General features: G+C 45.6%; 2 protein-coding genes across 4 annotated transcripts in view; one reads left to right on the top strand and one right to left on the bottom strand.

Annotated features, from left to right (window-relative positions):
• Positions 1-13136, top strand: part of LOC115458421 (vang-like protein 2) — a 29750-nt gene extending 16614 nt beyond the window's left edge. The window contains 3 exon segments of the mRNA XM_030188374.1: positions 7997-8132; positions 9629-9860; positions 12746-13136. Coding sequence (XP_030044234.1) covers positions 7997-8132; positions 9629-9860; positions 12746-13006 — 629 coding nt within the window. The 3' untranslated portion in view covers positions 13007-13136.
• LOC115458422 (SLAM family member 5-like) overlaps positions 1-19650 on the bottom strand; it is a 276484-nt gene that overhangs the window by 164864 nt on the left and 91970 nt on the right. The window lies entirely within an intron of this gene.

The raw sequence follows: 19650 nt of genomic DNA, 5'->3' as shown, positions 1-19650 counted from the left end.
CCAGTGAAGTGACTTGAGGAGAGGGCTAATATGAGCATAGTGACACTGGCGGAATATTAGTCGTGCAGCAGAATTTTGAACAGATTGAAGAGGAGAGAGATGGCTAAGTGGGAGACCTGTGAGGAGCAAGTTGCAATAGTCTAAGCGAGAGGTGATAAGAGTGTGGATGAGGGTTCTGGTAGTGTGCTCAGAAAGGAAAGGGCGAATTTTGGTGATATAGAGAAAGAAACGACAGGTTTTAGCAGTCTGTTGAATATATGCAGAGAAGGAGAAGGAGGAGTCGAAGATGGCCCCAAGGTTACGAGCTGATGAGGCAGGAAGGATGAGAGTGTTACCCACAGAAATAGAGAATGGGGGAAGAGGAGAGGTTGGTGTAGGTGGAAAGATGAGAAGTTCAATCTTGGTCATGTTTAGTTTCAGATGGTGGCGAGACATCCAGGCAGCAATGTCAGACAGGCAGGCTGATACTTTGACCTGGATTCCTGCTGAGATTTCTGGTGCGGAGAGGTAGATCCAGGAGTCGTCAGCTTAAAGATGATACTGAAAACCATGGGATGAGATCAGAGTACCAAGGGAAGACGTATAGATGGAGAAAAGAAGACCTGTGACCTGGCATTAATTTAAAAACAAGGAATAGGTACAATATTATCTCTTACCATAATCATAATTTCTTTGCATAGATCTGAGATGAGACAAATTACGCTTATTCCTGGGTTCTGTGTCCTATTTCGAAAGGGTTACAAAGCCATTTCTAATGCTCTGGGGCTCCACTGAACCACATTGAGAGTTGCCAATCTCCAAATGGAGAAGTCTTGGAACAGTGGCAAGGACAAATCAAGATCACATATGCATATGTAGTATCACATCATACCTTATGCTACGAGTTTGTCTTGTTGGACAGACTGGATGGACCCTACAGGTCTTTATCTGCTGTCATTTACTATGTTACTATGGAGAGTCTTCCCAGGTGTGACTGGACTGTCAAAATGTTTCCAGGAGCAGCACAGAGAGGGTCCAAACTGCGAAAAGAAGCACCAGCAGGCCTTCAAAATAGGGACACGGTTTCTTTAATCATAGAGTTTAACATCAATTCTTTCCTCACATAACTTGTAAGCAACTTTACTACTACTACTATTTAGCATTTCTATAGCGCTACAAGGCGTACGCAGCGCTGCACAAACACAGAAGAAAGACAGTCCCTGCTCAAAGAGCTTACAATCTAATCAGGACAGACAGGACAAATAAGGGAAAAGGACAAAGAGTAGCAAGATTCCGTGCAGAATCTCAAAGAGTAGCAAGATTCCGGAGTCCCACAGTAGCAACATTCTGTGCAGAATCCCAAAGAGCAGCAAGATTCCGGAATCTCAAAGACTACTACTACTACTTATTACTACTACTACTACTAATTAGCATTTCTGTAGCGCTACAAGGCATACACAGCGCTGCACAAACATAGAAGAAAGACAGTCCCTGCTCAAAGAGCTTACAATCTAATCAGGACAGACAGGATAAATAAGGGAAAAAAGGACAAAGAGTAGCAAGATTCCTTGCAGAATCTCAAAGAGTAGCAAGATTCCGGAGTCCCACTGTAGCAACATTCTGTGCAGAATCCCAAAGAGCAGCAAGATTCCGGAGTCCCACTGTAGCAAGATTCCGTGCAGAATCTCAAAGAGTAGCAAGATTCCGGAGTCCCACAGTAGCAACATTCTGTGCAGAATCCCAAAGAGCAGCAAGATTCCGGAATCTCAAAGACTACTACTACTACTTATTACTACTACTACTACTACTATTTAGCATTTCTATAACGCTACAAGGCGTACGCAGCGCTGCACAAACATAGAAGAAAGACAGTCCCTGCTCAAAGAGCTTACAATCTAATAGACAAAAAATAAAGCAAGCAAATCAATTACACTTGAATTCTTTAAAGTACCCTAAAACATGTTACATATTTACACATTTAATATGGTCACTCAGTGGTGTTCCTGGGGGGGGGGGGGGGGCGGTGGGTGCGGTCCGCCCCGGGTGCACGCTGCTGGGGGGGGGGGGGGGGTGCCGCGCGCGCCTGTCCGTTGTTCGTTCGTTCGTTCCATGCTCCCTCTGCCCCGGAACAGGTTACTTCCTGTTCCGGGGCAGAGGGAGCATGGAACGAACGAACGAACAATGGACAGGCGCGCGCGGCACCCCCCCCCCCCCCAGCAACGTGCACCCGGGCGGGGGGGGTCCCTTCGCTGGGGGGGGGGGGGGCGCATCGGCCCCCCTAGGAACGCCACTGTGGTCACTTTGCATATTTAATGTATTCTACCTTAATTAATATACATATTCACTTCATTATTATTCATTTTCAATAGGTTTCACTAAAAGATTCAATTACGAACATACCTTATTATTATTTTTATGTTATTCGATTACTATTTTCATTTTTGAATATTTTTCATGTTCGATATGGATTGTTATTTATGTGCAATATAGAACCCTGACGCAGCCGCTGTGTGCCGAAACACGGCCCGTGTCGGGTCATTCAAGAAAGAATTTGATGTTCAAGCTGTATGATTGAAGAAATTCTGTCCTGATTTTGAAGGCTCCTGGTGCTGCATTTTGCTGTTTAAAATTTTTCCCAAGGACACAGCGACAACTGATTGTGGAAGTTACGACACATCCCAGAAGAAAATTAAAAAAAAAACTGCAGGCCTTTCTTGCTAAGTTCAGTGTTCCCAGACTCCACAGTAAGGAAGAGACTGGGCAAAAATGGGATTGAGCATCGAGGCTCATCTCACTTTTGCAAAAACATATCTGGATGATTCCCAAGCATTTTGGGAGTATGTATTTTGGACAGATGAGTCAAACGTGAAGGTTTTCTCGTTTTGTCTGGCATAAAACAAATACAGCATTCCACAGTAAGAACGTCAAACCAACAGTCAAACGTGGTGTGGTGATGTTTTGCTGCTTCTTGCCGTTATTGAAGGGACCATAAATCTACACTGTGCCAGGAAATTTGTAAGGAGAATTTCCAGTCATCTGTCGGTAAGCTGAAGCGTAATTGGGTTGTTTAACAACACAGTAATCCAGCACATAAAAGCACAACTCCAGATCTGAATGGCTGAGGAGAAATTAAATTAAAGTTTTGCACTGGCCTAGTCAGAGTCCTGACTTGAACTCAATAGAGATGCTGCGGCAGGACCTGAAATGAGCAGTTTCATGCATGAAAACCTACCAGTGTGTCTGAATTCAAGCCGTTCTGCAACTAAGAGTAGCCTAAGGTTCCTTAAAAGCAATATGGATGACTGATATTAAATTATAGGATGCATTTGGTTGTAATTATCTCTGTTAAAGGTGATGTAACCGGTTAAGTTTAGTGGCAGTTACTTTTTCATATGGTTGTTGGAAAACTTTGTTCCTTAAATTTATTTTATTTATTTTTTATTTTTGTTACATTTGTACCCCACGCTTTCCCACTCATGGCAGGCTCAATGCAGCTTACATGGGACAATGGAGGGTTAAGTGACTTGCCCAGAGTCACAAGGAGCTGCCTGTGCTGGGATTCGAACTCAGTTCCCCAGGACCAAAGTCCATCACCCGAACCACTAGGCCACTACTCCACTGTTGCTACTATTGGAGATTCCACTAGCAAAATTCCATGAAGAAGTCGGCCCTTGCACATCACCAATGTGGCCACGCAGGCTTCTGCTACTGTGAGTCTGACGTCCTGCACGTACGTGCAGGATGTCAGACTCGCAGAAACAGAAGCCTGCGCAGCCTTCTACATGGAATGTTGCTAGTGGAATAGCAACATTCCATGTAGAATCTCCAATAGTAGCAACATTCCATGTAGAATCTCCAATAGTAGCAACATTCCATGTAGAAGTCGGCCCTTGCAGATCACCAATGAGGCCGCGCAGACTTCTACATGGAATGTTGCTAGTGGAATAGCAACATTCCATGTAGAATCTCCAATAGTAGCAACATTCCATGTAGAAGTCGGCCCTTGCAGATCACCAATGAGGCCGCGCAGACTTCTACATGGAATGTTGCTAGTGGAATAGCAACATTCCATGTAGAATCTCCAATAGTAGCAACATTCCATGTAGAAGTCGGCCCTTGCAGATCACCAATGAGGCCGCGCAGACTTCTACATGGAATGTTGCTAGTGGAATAGCAACATTCCATGTAGAATCTCCAATAGTAGCAACATTCCATGTAGAATCTCCAATAGTATCTATTTGATTTTAGTTACATTTGTACCCCGCGCTTTCCCACTCATGGCAGGCTCAATGCGGCTTACATGGGGCAATGGAGGGTTAAGTGACTTGCCCAGAGTCACCAGGAGCTGCCTGTGCCTGAAGTGGGAATCAAACTCAGTTCCTCAGTTCCCCAGGACCAAAGTCCACCACCCTAACCACTAGGCCACTCCTCCACTGTTGCTACTATTGGAGATTCTACATGGAATGTTGCTATTCCATGTAGAAGTCGGCCCTTGCAGATCACCAATGTGGCCGCGCAGGCTTGTACATAGAATGTTGCTAGTGGAATAGCAACATTCCATGTAGAATCTCCAATAGTAGCAACATTCCATGTAGAATCTCCAATAGTATCTATTTTATTTTTGTTACATTTGTACCCCGCGCTTTCCCACTCATGGCAGGCTCAATGCGGCTTACATGGGGCAATGGAGGGTTAAGTGACTTGCCCAGAGTCACAAGGAGCTGCCTGTGCCTGAAGTGGGAATCGAACTCAGTTCCCGAGGACCAAAGTCCACCACCCTAACCACTAGGCCACTCCTTCACTTAATAATTCAAAAACTGTGTTATGTGTTTGCTTATGTTCCCTCCTTTATCTAATATTACATTTTGTTTGACGATCAGAAACCTTTCAGTGTGACACATATGCAATAATAGGGAAAATCAGGAGGGGGGGGTGGGTGGGTAAAAACTTCTTCACGTCACTGTAAGTTTGTACCTGAAGCAATGGAGGGTTAAGAGGCTTGTCCAAGATCACAAGAAGCCGCAGTGGGATTTGAATCTCGACTTCTCTTGTTCTCAGCTCGCCGCTCTGACCGTTAGGCTACTCTTCCACTTCTATATCTTGTGGATATCCTGAAAGCCAGACCTGCCCATGGCTCTTGAGGACCAGAATTGGGCCCCTCGGTGTATAACAGTGTATTTTTAGGGGGTTTACGGGTGGGCAGCTGTTACCAGTGTGCTTGGCTACCCTTGTGGGGGGCTGGTTTAAAAGTAGAGGCTTCCAGCCAGCTTTGTGTGGTGCTTTTTTACCCTGTTGCTTCTGAACACTTGCAGTTCCAGTGTTTCTAGGTGAAAGCTAAGACTACAGGTCCACAGATACACTTGGGGATAAAGCTGGTAAACGTGGGTATAATTCTGGCACTTTGAAAACTTATTAACAGCAGTGGAAGCAAAGACCTGTGTTCTTCTGCTTCCCCCTAGTGTTGCAAGGCATGAATTGCAGCGTACGTTGCTTTTTCACATAGCAGGATCTGCCTGGCCGTAAGAGAGCAAGCTTCTTCCTTTATGAGCAAATTCACAAGTGTTTTTGGATCAGCCACCTTTTGGGATGTGCGGTCCGCTCTGCAGATGCTACCCATGGCTCTTCTATTCTTCACCCGCCAATGCACCGGACTCTGAGGCTGGTTGTTGGGGGAGATTAAGAGAGGGAGAGTCCATCTGAATTGCAGAAAAATACTGGGATATGGACACGTTTCTAGAAGCACAGGACAAAATGTTAAGATGATGGGGGTGTTTTTTTCAGATAATTTTGCCAGCTTGAACTACTACTACTACTATTTAAGATTTCTAAAGCGCTACCAGGGTTGCGCAGCGCTGTTCAATTAACAAAGAAGGACAGTCCCTGCTCAAAGGAGCTTACAATCTAAAGGACAAAAAAGTGCAGTCAATCAAGATTGAGGCAGTCTAGATTTCCTGGATAGAGGTACAATGGTTAGGTGCCGAAAGCGACATTGAAGAGGTGGGCTTTGAGCAAGGATTTGAAGATGGGTAGGGAGGGGGCTTGGCGTATGGGCTCAGGGAGTTTATTCCAAGCATAGGGTGAGGTGAGGCAGAAAGGGCGGAGTCTGGAGTTGGCGGTGGTGGAGAAGGGTACTGAGAGGAGGGATTTGTCCTGTGAACGGAGGTTACGGGTAGGAGCGTAAGGGGAGATGAGGGTAGAGAGGTAGTGAGGGGCTGCAGATTGAGTACATTTGTAGGTTAGTAGGAGAAGCTTGAACTGTATGCGGTACCTGATCGGAAGCCAGTGAAGTGACTTGAGGAGAGGGGTGATATGAGCATATCGGTCTAGGCGGAAGATAAGACGCACAGCAGAGTTCTGAACGGATTGAAGAGGGGATAGATGGTTAAGTGGGAGGCCAGTAAGGAGTAGGTTGCAGTAGTCAAGGCGAGAGGTAATGAGTAGATGAGAGTTCGGGTAGTGTGCTCAGAGAGGAAAGGGTGAATTTTGCTGATGTTATAGAGAAAGAAGCGACAGGTCTTGGCTGTCTGCTGGATATGGGCAGAGAAGGAGAGGGAGGAGTCGAAGATGACTCCAAGGTTGCGGGCAGATGAGACGGGGAGGATGAGGGTGTTATCAACAGAGATAGAGAGTGGAGGGAGAGGAGAAGTGGGTTTGGGAGGGAAGACAATAAGCTCGGTCTTGGCCATGTTCAGTTTCAGGTGGCGGTTGGACATCCAGGCAGCAATGTCGGATAAGCAGGCCGATACTTTGGCCTGGGTTTCCGCAGTGATGTCTGGTGTGGAGAGATAAAGCTGGGTGATATTGGAAACCATGAGATGAGATCAGGGAGCCCAGGGAAGCTTGAACACTCCGGTCTGTGCAGTTTCACTTTTATGCCTCTCGAGTTTGGCTTCTACCCTGAGGAAAATTGTGGAGCAGTGAGCGATCTACTTTGTGCACTTGCTTGAATGAATCTTTTCATAAAGGAAGTTAAAAAATCCCAATAAATAAATTCACACATAGATTCCTGTGGGCCAGGGTTGGCCACCTCCCGTTCACGAGAACCACAAGAAGCTCTGTTTTTTGGAATATCGTTGCCGGAGAATGTAGTGACAGCAGCTGGCCTTACGGAATTTAAAGGGGGTTTGGACAGATACCTGAGGGAGAAGTCCATTGAACATTATTTTTTTAAAAAATTTTGAGGGGGGGGGGGGGGTTGCCGGGTTCTTGAAGCCTGGATTGGCCGCTGTCGGAGACAGGATGCTGGGCTTTATGGACCCTTGGTCTTTTCCCAGTATGGCGGTGCTTATGTACTTATGAATATGCAGGAGAGAGTAACCGATCAGGGTTTCTAAGATAGCCACAAATGAAATGCATATCAGAGAGATGTATGCACTGGGGGTCTCTGATCGCCTTTTCAAAAGAGTGTGCAATGTGTTTGTGAGATCACAGGGGAGGTTAAGAAACTCACCCAGGGTTGCACAGCGAATGGTGAGGGCCAGGGGGACGGGAGAAAGAAGGGGGGAAGCACAGCATAGTCTACAAGCTCCCAGTAATGTGTTCAAGCACTGTGTCAGAACAGTGGTCGTGAGGGGAACAGGCATCTCTTTTATATGTGACTCTGGCAACCTCTGAACTAGGGGCGAGCGGAGTAGAGTATGGACTTCCCATGATACTGGCATAGGAGTTAACTTTTCAAAATGACTAGGGGTGCTAAATTTGACACACATTATCCTACCCGGACACAGTGCAGAGGGTTGTTCAATATTGGGGATAATAAGCACCCACAGAGCTGGTGTCTGTGGACCCTGGGGACTGACCCCTTTCCTCTATTGAGATGCATTTGTAGTCACATTGAAGGCCACACTCTGCTCCAGCTCTGATTGGTAGCAGGGCACAAAAGCTGCTTAGTGGATGGGAGGGTCTTACTTCCCCCCCTCCCAACCCCTAATCATCTGATAAGGACTGGGGCACGGGTGAGATGGGGCTTCCTTTCCCATCCAGGACTTCTTACTCCCCCTCTGTGCTCCTCACACAGAAAACTCCACCAATAATTCCACTGGACAGTCCCGGGCTGTCATCGCCGCTGCTGCTCGCCGGCGAGACAACAGCCACAACGAGTATTACTATGAGGAGGCGGAGCATGAGAGGCGGATCCGGAAGCGCAAGGCTAGGTATGTCTGGACGGGGTTTAATGGTAACCAGACCGTATAAAGCTTTGACTGTTACATGGAGCCAAGATGCTGGTGAACAGCTGAATGCAGCTGGAAAGATCACATGCAGCAATACTTAATAAAATAATGTTTATTTGAAATGTTATAAAACTTTGTTGTAGCTTGCAGATAACCTGATGTAGCTGCTTGATGTTTTGGAAACTTTACCAGTAAAACCAGCTTGACATGTTCGTTTTAGTGAAACCACTTGGCTTCCTGCTAAGGTTACATGAAAGGAAATAGGCCATCTAGATAACTATAAATTGCAGCACATCTACTTTACAATACATTTAATGCCAATCGGAGAAAATGTTTCTTCACTCAACGAGTAATTAAACTCTGGAATTCGTTGCCAGATTAGCTTAGCAGGGTTTTAAAAAGGTCTGGACGGCTTCCTAAAGGAAAAGTCCATAGACCATTATTAAATTGATTTGGGGGAAATCCACTGCTTATTTCTGGGATAAGCAGCATAAAATGTTTTGTATTTAAGATCTTGCTAGGTATTTGTGACCTGAATTGGCCACTGTTGGAAACAGGATGCTGGGCTTATGCAGGGTCCATGGGAACCCCAGATCCTTGTTAAGTTTAACACCCAACAGAAAGGACTTAACAAGGACCTGGGGTTCCTAGCCCATTATAAACCATAAAGCTGTATGTCTCTGTTGATCACCCCACCCCTCACCTATCCACACCCACCCTGTTAGAATATCAATGAAATGCTTTGATGTCCCCATGCATACCTCCTACCCACCCCCATCCTCCCACCCTGTCAGACTGTCATAGTAATGCTTGAATGTTTTCACTTATATACACTGTCAGCTAGCACATTTGCTTATTTCCGATCTGACGAAGAAGGGCAACCTTCCAAAGCTAATCAAGAAATGTATTAAGTTATGTCCAATAAAAAAGGTGTCATCTTATTTTCTTTGCCATGTTTTATTTTGTTTGATTTCTATTGATAACAGAATTCGTCAAATTAATTGGATCTACAAACACAAGTTTTACCCCCAAACTTAACAGTACGTTTACATTTGGAAAAAGGTCCCTCCTAGGGTGACCAACTACTACTACTTATCATTTCTATAGCAGCACTAGACGTACGCAACGTTGTACACTTGAACATGAAGAGACAGTCCCTGCTCGACAGAGCTTACAATCTAATTAGGACAGACAAACAGGGCAAATAAGAGATGAGGGAATAACAACGGTGAGAGTGATAAAATACGGGTACTTAACAAGTGAGTAAGGGTTAGGAGTTAAAAGCAGCATCAAAAAGGTGGGCCTTTAGCCTAGATTTGAAGATGGCCAACTGAGGTCTGGGGACCAAAAGGCCTTCCTCTCAAGTTGTGGTTTCCTGGAGAAGTCAGACAATGCATTATTAATTTGTTGTGACCTTGCAGTAATCGTTTTGTCCCTGATATCTGGCTGTTATTTTGGGTCTCTTTATCTCACGTCAGGTTGGTGGTAGCTGTGGAGGAGGCCTTCACACACATCAAACGACTGCAGGAAGAGGACCAGAAAAACCCACGGGAGATCATGGACCCTCGGGAAGCAGCACAGGCCATCTTTGCCTCCATGGCCAGGGCGATGCAGAAGTACCTAAGAACCACTAAGCAGCAGCCATACCACACTATGGAAAGTATTTTGCAACATCTGGAGTTCTGCATCACCCACGACATGACCCCCAAGGTAGATTCCTGGGTCGCTTATCTGAGCATGGGTTGGGTTCGTTGTGGATCTAATTCGCTCAGGATAACAAGTTTGGAGTGGGGGATGGGGGGAGGGATGTTGCCTGCGCTGCTGCTAGAGTGAGTCTCTGCAAGTAGAAGAGCGATGTTCAGGGGCTTGATTTCTTTTTTTTTTTTTTTAATTATACATTTTTCAAAAATAACAAGTAAATTACTTGTACAGACAGATAAATGTAAAGAAAAGAAAAATAAATGATTTTCCAATTAAGAAAACAACCAAGTAATTTAATTGCAAAATTATAGCTCAAGTCTGCCACAATTGAAGGGATCCAATACTAATAATTGAGCTACTGAGGGAACTAGGATTGTTAGCAAAGGGGGTGTACAAAGAGGAGGTAAATGGTTCATCTGATAGTAACATAGTAGATGATGGCAAAAAAAGACCTGCACGGTCCATCCAGTCTGCCCAACAAGATAAACTCATATGTACTACTTTTTGTGTATACCCTACCTTGATTTGTACCTGTCCTCTTCAGGGCACAGACCGTATAAGTCTGCCCAGCACTATCCCCGCCTCCCAACCACCAGCCCCGCCTCCCAACCACTGGCTCTGGCACAGACCATATAAGTCTGCCCAGCACTATCCCCGCCTCCCAACCACCAGCCCCGCCTCCCAACCACCGGCTGGCACAGACCATACAAGTCTGCCCAGCACTATCCCCGCCTCCCAACCACCAGCCCCGCCTCCCAACCACCGGCTGGCACAGACCATACAAGTCTGCCCAGCACTATCCCTGCCTCCCACCATCAGCTCTGGCACAGACCGTATAAGTCTGCCCAGCACTATCCCCGCCTCCCACCTCCGGCTCTGGCACAGACCGTATAAGTCTGCCCAGCACTATCCCCGCCTCCCATCACCGGCTCTGGCACAGACCTTATAAGTCTGCCCAGCACCAGCCCCGCCTCCCACCACCGGCTCTGGCACAGACCTTATAAGTCTGCCCAGCACCAGCCCCGCCTCCCACCACCGGCTCTGGCACAGACCTTATAAGTCTGCCCAGCACCAGCCCCGCCTCCCACCACCGGCTCTGGCACAGACCGTATAAGTCTGCCCAGTGTGAGCCTGCTTTGGTGGCTATTAAAACCTTGCCCTTACCTCGGCTCTTAGGTTTCAGAGCCCAAGGTGCATTCAAAGAAATAAACACACAACATAGGTTACAAGTACAAAATAATAACTAAAGCTTTAGGAGAGACCATCATACAGCTGCTAACCCAGCAGCTTTGCTAGACAGGCTTTTAATAGCTATTTCAGTTGAGCTGTTTTTATTAGCAGTTTTCAGGATACAGATATATTCCTTGGTGTGGTAAGATAATTGGCAAGCAACATGCTTTTTCGTTCTCTGTCACTTTCTGTTACATTAGCAGGTACACCATATCTTTCCAGACCACACACATCCGCCTTTGGCTAAGCTACACATACTTTGCTCAGTTTCCTTCATGTCTTAGGTTTCAAGATCTTTGCTAGTACATTTGATTCAACAGGTAATTATCCTCGGCCAACTATTCACAGCTCCCTTCAAGGCTACTTTTTTCAGCTTCAGAGGAACTCAACAATTCCTCGTCATAATATGACCGACGCAGACTTTCCATTTCTCCCTCATCTCCTACTGGACTCTCAACTCTCCAGTTCTCCCGGGTCCCCTCCAGGGCTCTTAGAAAACACTTTCTGATTGGCTCCTTTCAATAATGGGGATTATGAGGTCTGAAACAGTGCAGTATAGATAATTAGCACATGCTTATTTCACCAGTCAGATTGCAGAAATATTATTCAGAAGACTTGAGAGGTGACTTTCATTCTAATGGAAGACAGAATTTGGTCTTATGGCTGGGAAGCAGGTATCTTTCAGTGACATTAAAATTTATTTTCCAGATAAAAATGTGTTTTATAATTGATTGTGGAATCCTGATCACACTGCTAAAGTCAACAGAAAAAAAATAAATGGAAGTGAGCGATGCCGTCACTGGCGATACCTTACCTTACCTCATAACATTAAATCTGTTGTCCATGTTCACAGCCTACCTTAGGGCGTTTGTATTATGGGATCAGAAGCTTTCTTTGATGTCTGAGCCTGGGTAATGTTCCTTCCTCTGTGGTATCATGGGACAATTTTTCAATTTTTTATCAAAACACAGACAGTGCAAACGTCTTACCTTCAGTTTGTTCCCCGGTTTTCACATTGAAAATATGTTCTCATTTTTGTTTTGAAACTTGCCAGGGTAGAAAGTATATGTAATCTCTTGTGCCTGATTTTCTTACAGGCAGTCCTTTTCTGAAAAATCATTTGAAAATGCTGTCAATGAGCATAACTTTCCTCCCCCAATGTAGATTTTCTCCTCATTAAGGGAGGATGTTTTTCAGACAGCCAATTAGTGTAGGTAAAACACTTCTGACCCCCTGAAGGTGCATTGGAAGTGATCTTCCTCATGGTCCTCATGGATCCTCAGGAGCTTAGCCAAGATTGGGTGGCAGAGCTGGTGGTTGGGAGGCGGGGCTGGTGGTTGGGAGGCGGGGCTGGTGGTTGGGTGGCGGGGATAGTGCTGGGCAGACTTGTACGGTCTGTGCCCTGAAAATGACAGTTACAAATCAAGGTAAGATATACACAAAAAGTAGCACATATGAGTTTGTCTTGTTGGGCAGACTGGATGGACCGTGCAGGTCTTTTTCTACCGTCATTTACTATGTTACTATGTTTATGATGCTATGAAGATGTCTCATCAGCCAATCATGTTGCAGCTTTCATCCATCAACAGGTGCCTTGCAGCCATTTTGTTTCCTCATGTAACTAACTGCCTTCTCTCTTCTCTCTCCACCTTTCTCCTTTTCAGGCCTTTCTTGAAAGGTATTTGAGCCCCGGACCCACCATCCAGTATCACAAAGACCGCTGGCTGGCCAAACAGTGGACACTGGTCAGTGAAGAGCCCGTGACCAATGGCTTGAAGGACGGTGTTGTTTTTGTCCTCAAGCGTCATGACTTCAGCTTAGTTGTCAGCACCAAGAAGATTCCTTTCTTCAAGCTCTCGGAGGAGTTTGTGGACCCCAAATCTCACAAGTTTGTCATGAGGCTGCAGTCTGAGACCTCAGTGTGAAGTGTGGGACTCCTGTAGTGGGAGGGTATCGAACAGTGTGTGTCTTGAGACAGACCAAGGCTCTGCGTACAAACCTCCGCCTGTGTCCGTTTTCCATTCTTTCTCATTCTCTGATGTTTCACTTGTGTTGTCTGTCCCTGTTCACCTTTCCCCCAGCGCCTCTGGGAGAAAGCATCAGTGTTTTTCCTTTCAGGGAAACAGTCACATTACCCAAGTCCTGTGAAGTTATTTGCAGGTTTTTTAAGCTTCTTTCTCCTTGATAATTGGTAATACAAATGCATGTAGACTGCCGTCCCCTTCCTTCCCAACTTCTCTCTCCCTCTTTCTTTCTTTGTCTGTCTCTTCTTTGTGTTATCTTCTCGCTGTCTTACTCCTGAGTTGAGATGTGACTTCCTCTATTCTTTTGTGTGAGAATTTCGCCCTAGACATTTTTAACATTCTTTCAGAGTTGTCCTCTAGTCATCTCATCTCTGAGGGTCTCAAGGTCAATGCCTGCTGTTGCAGGGGTCAAACACAGAGCTGGATATCAAGGGCTAGCCTTTTTTGGCTTTTCTAATAACAGGGTTCATTTCCTTCAAGTAGTGGTGCTGGGGCTCTCAATTGGCCTCTTGTTCCTGCGCTTGGACTCGGAAGGACTCCTGGAATCAGAAGTTGGTCTTGGATTTGTTTTTTGTTTTGTTTTTTCTTTAACACACGCACATATGAGAGAGGGCATTTGAAGAAAGACAGCTGCCCCAAATGTGGTCACCGAAGTGAGTGTCGCAAGTCATGGGTGTTGCAGTGATTTTGTGACCACTAAATGACTGGCCTGGCATTTGGCCTGTTCTCATTGTTTTGTTCTTGGTTTTTGTTTTTAAGACTGTCTCGTGTTTGTACATAACAGGACAAGGGCTTTCTGGCCCTTGTGACCTGCTGTTTTCAGAATGTGGGACTGGGACGTGGAATGTACCACCCTAGGCCTTGGGAGTGTCATATGTCTCTGTACCGCTCTGCACTGTTACAACCTCACCTGAAATAGACCTTACAGACCTGAAAAGGGGTTTGGAAAGCTGAGAAAGAGGAGTTTCTGACACGGAGGAGAAAATCTGGCCATCCTAAAAATTCCTTGTTCTTGAGATACAAGGAAAATGTACGGGCCCAATATTCGTCTCGCTGCAATTGGTGGTTTTAAGCGGCTGGCAGCCGTGGACTGAATTAAATCCGGATATTCAGTGCTGAGCCGTGTCATGGTGTTGACATTGAAAATCTGGATTAGCTGAACTAACTTTATGCGCTTAGTTAGCAGACCGAATATCACTGCTGACCGGATAAATCCCGGTTCTGTCCTGGCACTGGCCGGACAGCCCTGCGGTGGTCAGAGGAGGTGTTTAATAGCACTGCGGAGTTACATGCTGTTGAATATCCCCTCTCGGCATAATTTAACCAGGCAGGAGTTAAACCCTTTGGAATATCAGGCCCTGAGTTTTTGAAAATCCATCTAGGTACACAGATATTACTGTATATATGTGTGTATACTTTGACACAGACACACACACACACGCTGATACATTGTGTTATTTGCACACAAGGGGTTGTGATATGGGGGGGGGGGGGCATTGTTAGAGCAGTGGTACTTACTGACAAGCCTCGGAGTGTGCCAAACTATTGGAAGCTGAGCAACAGAGGTATTCTGGGTGGGTGTGGGGGAGAAAGGGTGACCATCTTTGTTCATTCTTGCTGTATCATCAGCCCAAGGTTGGTGGAAATATATTTTAAGGTTTCCAGCAGCTGGCTGTAGTGCTTTTTTTTTGTGGGGGGAGATTCAGAGAAGAGTAATCTCATAATGGAGTCAATTTCCATGGTGTGAATTCTGTGTGTGGCTACCCCTGTCATAGTCCCTTTGCCCATTCAGGTGCCCCCTTCTACTGGTAAACAAGCTGCTCATCTTTACCCCACTTTATACCACTAGGGAGACCTTTTTTTTTTTCAATATTTGCAACCTATCTAGTGCAGCTCTGAAGCTTCTGCTGATTGTTTCTATATTTGCAGCATTAAAATTGGTGACATCACCCCACATGGCTCTTACAGATGCCTCTTGATACAGCCCACCCTTTAATAATAAATTTCAGTTACAACAAGCTATATTCCTGTCCCTGTTCCCCACCAAAGCAAGTTTCAAAAGTACACGTGCTATGTTGCAAAGGAGCTTTCCATGATTATCTGTACAGTGACCAGTCAGCTCCGTGGACCTAAGGGGTGATGTCCTGTTGGATGTGTGAGCTTATATATTTTTTATTTTCTTACGGAGCTAGAACTACACACAGTGGGGCAAACGGGGTTGACTTGTCCTTGATATCCCCCTTCTTCCACTGCCTCATCTCCCAGATGACATGGGAGTTACCAAGTAATTAGCAGACAGCCTGTTTTATATACAGAAGGATAGTCATATTTGTGTTTCGAAGGGCAGCAAGAGAACTCTCTTCCCAGGTTGTCTCCTAAAGATGATGTCATAGTCTCGCTCTATCCTTGGACAACTATGATGTCATCACCAGGTACCCAGCTACCATCTTCTCAGCAAATGGAATAGTTTCTGTTATTAAATACCTCAGTAATTCACAAGGATTTTCTAGTGGCAGTCGCACTTTTGGGGTACATTCTTTCTGTGTAACAATGACAGTGCTTTTGGGGTACTTGCGGAGTGATCTTACTGCCATCTCTAACATCACTGTGATTTCGTATCATCCTTTTTTAAGGCACTGAACTCTTAAGAAAAACTGTTTCATATATATAAGAAAAACAAGAAATGTTTATTTGTTGCCCTTAATGTCAAAACTGTGGTTTTCTTTTTATATTTGTAATTTTTTAACATTTCATTCTGTTTACAAGAGGTTTACAGTTGTAGGAATTGTGGGGGGAGGGGGGAGATAAGAATGAGCAGTATAGTCAGGAATGATGCTCTCTTTCCAGGGTTGGCCAGCAAGCTCCATATTATAAGGCAGGGGTCCCTGATTCCAGTCCCCAAGGGCCTCAAGCCAGTTTATTCAGGATTTCCACAGTGACTATGCACAAGATGTATTTGCATGTGCTGCTTCCACGGCATTCAGCTCATGCCTCATACATATTTATTGCTGACATTCTGGAAATCGGACCTGCATTTGACACTCAAGGATTGGGTTTGGGGACCCCGTGTCATAAGGAACAAGCTGAGCCTGCCCCACTTTTCCTTTGTCGTTCTGAGAGGGGGCAATCTTGTCTTTACCCCTTAACCTCTTCTTTTATATTTGTCTCAATTGCCTTGTTTCCCTCTCTGTTACCCTTAGCTTCTTTTCACAGTCCCCTAGGCTATGAAGATGCTCCCACTCCATGCCTACCCCTTGGCTCATTTGCCTTGAAGATCCTTCTGTTCGTGTGCCCCGAACACTTCCTTCATTTTGCCTCTGGTGAATTCCTTTCATTCTTTTCTGGCCAGGAATCCAGCCTGGACTGTTACAGCCTGTATTGAAGCTATGGAACCACCTTCCTGTACTAGTCCCCATAATGGGTTGTTCTCCACATACCATATTTTTTCACTGTTTGTGTCTTGAAAGAGTAAACTAATAATTTCCACTTGCCGAAAACGACTAAATCAGGTAATGTACAAACTATGCTGCTCTTACTAAATATGAATCGAGCAGCACACAGCAGGAAGGAAAAAAGGCCTCAAACAGCTCCTAAGATAGACAAGATCTACCGGAGCTAACCAGATCCCTAAGATCTTCCCTTCATCATCGGCCAAAAAACCCTTCAATTTGTGGTCGACTTCCTGCTGCACTTATTATTATGTACGTCCCTATTTAATTTTTTATATATTTTTCATTTATTATTTTTTTCTGCGTGTGCATAATATGCTTAATGCGAGTACAGACACTTATTTTAGAAGTCGGTACTATCTTCCATCAATCGCAGCGCGTGCCGTGCTGTCTTCACCCTCTTGCCCCAAGCCGACAGTGGTCAGCATTTCGCGCTGCTGCTTCAGGGTCTTGGTGACAGGGTTACTGTTGGGACAGCCACAGCTCAACGCCACAGTGCTCCACCGGATGTCAAATGGAAGATAGTACCGACTTCTAAGATAAGTGTCTGTACTTGCACTAAGCGTATTATGCACACGCAGAAAAAATAATGAATGAAAAATATATAAAAAATTAAATAGGAACGTACATAATAAGTGCAGCAGGAAGTCAACCACAAATTGAAGGTTTTTTTGGCCGATGATGAAGGGAAGATCTTAGGGATCTGGTTAGCTCCGGTCAGGGGCGTAGCCAGACTTTGGCGGGAGGGGGGGGGTCCAGAGCCCGAGGTGAGGGGGCACATTTTAGCCCCCCCACCATTGCCGACCCCACCACCACCAACAACTTTGACCCTCCCCCTCCCCTGCCGACGAACCTCTTGACCTTCACACCGCCGCCGTCGCCTACCTTTGCTGGCGGGGGACCCCAATCCCCACCAGCCGAGGTCCTCTTCTTCCGGCGCAAGGCTTCGTTCTTCAGGACGTCAGACTCAGAAACTGAACGAAGCCTTGCCCTGGAAGAAGAGGACCTCGGCTGGTGGGGGTTGTGGCCCCCCGCCAGCAAAGGTAGGCGACGGCGGGTTGACGGCAGGTGGGGGGGTCGAAAGGGTAATCAGCAGTGTGGTCCAGGGCCAAATCTACAGGGGCCCAGGCCCCACGTAGCTATGCCACTGGCTGCGGTAGATGTTGTGTATCTGGGAGCTTTTTGAGGCCTTTTTTCCCTTCCTGCTGTGTGCTGCTCGATTCATATTCAGTAACCCGATTTAGTCATTTTCGGCAAGTGGAAATTATTAGTTTACTGTTTTCTAGCACGTTTTTTTTTTCCACACCCCACTGGTTTTGGTTTTCGTTGTGTCTTGAAAGATACTTTGTCCTTTGGAGGTGTAGTTATCATTCTTTTGAACCATAAATAAATAATTCTCCACAAATGTTGTGCTTGAGCTTAAGTTCATTCTGCCTTGTAAATTCCCATTCCCAGTGAACTCTGGACCATCTGGTTGTTTTTTATTTAAAAGCAAAGGATTTCAATCCAGTCCTTGGGGGCACACCCTGCCAGTTAGGGTTTTCATGATTTCCCTGAATTCAAAGGACTATCCTCAAAACCCCAACTGTCTGGGTGTGCTCCAAGGACTGGGTTGAAAACCCCTGATTTAAAGAATGAATCTACAGGACCCGTTGGGGTGGAGTTTGAAAAAGCCAGATGAAACCTTAAAGCTTGGAGCCAGATAACCCCAAAACAACATATTTCTAGGCTTGAAATTTTGAAGGCGTTTTCTTTTTGCATATCTGATCCATGCTTGTTCACCTGATTGGTTAGGAGCCATGAAAAGGTAACTGAAACACTGTGGCCCGTGTTTAATTAATCAATTAATTAATTGATAGCATAAATACAAACAGTGAGAAAGTAGGAGTTGGCAGAATTGCCATGTTCTCTGTGAAGTTTCTCATTGTCAGGGTGTGGGATGAGGGGCTGGGGAAAGGTCTCACCCACCCCAGTCTTGTCACTTTTGGAAAGGGTGGGCTGGTTCCAATCTAAGCTTGATCCAGAGTGACCACTGCAGGTTTCCTAAGGCACACATATACAGGAATTGCCGAAAGAAAAACAATTCCAGCAGGACAACATGATGGAGAAAGGCCTAAAAATGTTGCAAAGCATAGGCGCCCCGTATAAGAGGCTTGGGGAGGCTAAGCCTCCCCAGCCCAATCGTCGACTTCCGCTTGTGGTGCAGCCCACCCTCCCGCCCCGCGCATTTTCATCTTTTATTTCCGTGGCAGCGACGTCAATGAAGAAAAAGACTACAGGCTCGCCGCCAGCTTCTCCCTTCTCTCTGCACACAGTGTCCCGCTCTCGCGGAAACAGGAAATGCATCACCGCAGAAGGCGGGACACTGTGTGCAGAGAGAAGGGAGAAGCTGGCGGCGAGCCTGTAGTCTTTTTCTTCATTGACGTCGCTGCCACGGAGCGTATGGAGGTAAGCTCCGCCCCCTTTAGCCTCCCCAAACAGTTGGGCTACTGACCGTCTATGTTGCAAAGGTCTGAAAATTATGAGACCAGCTGTTCTTTGCACAGTTTTCATGTCCCTACCTGTGGAGTTTAGTCTTTTATTTATACCTGTTGAGTCTACCAGTCTTAGGCTTTTTTTTCTTTTCTGTATTCTCTAGTCTTTCTCTCTCTCTTTATTTTAAACCTTTCTCTTGTTTTTCTAACAGAATTACTAGATCATTCACTGGGCTCCCTGAAACACCAATATTGCCCAGTTCCACTAAGATTACATGGTGTAGTGTTAGTCTTCTAAAACATGCAATGAATGACTACGTACCTCTATTTTTCCTACTGAAAAGTACACTATTGTGATACTTGGAAAGGTGGCATGGTTGCTCAGACCAGCACTCAATGAACCGCGACTGAGCTTCCTGAAGAAAATTTCTTGTAGTCAAATGCCCCTAACTTGTGCTGATATTTAAAAAAAAATCTGTGTAGGGAAGGCAATTTTTCTATAAAGAATTGGGACCACAGATTCCATAGTCTATTGCAATTTGTTGAAAAGGTGGCCTCAGATTGTCTGATTTGTCCAAGGGTCTGAATCCTGCTTTAAAGGCTTAAGTAGGGTTGGAGATTT

Source organism: Microcaecilia unicolor, chromosome 14 (genome assembly GCF_901765095.1).
Source record: "Microcaecilia unicolor chromosome 14, aMicUni1.1, whole genome shotgun sequence".
NCBI classification, from domain to species: domain Eukaryota; kingdom Metazoa; phylum Chordata; class Amphibia; order Gymnophiona; family Siphonopidae; genus Microcaecilia; species Microcaecilia unicolor.
Note: the sequence above shows the minus strand (reverse complement) of the source record. Positions and strands in the feature narration are given on the sequence as shown.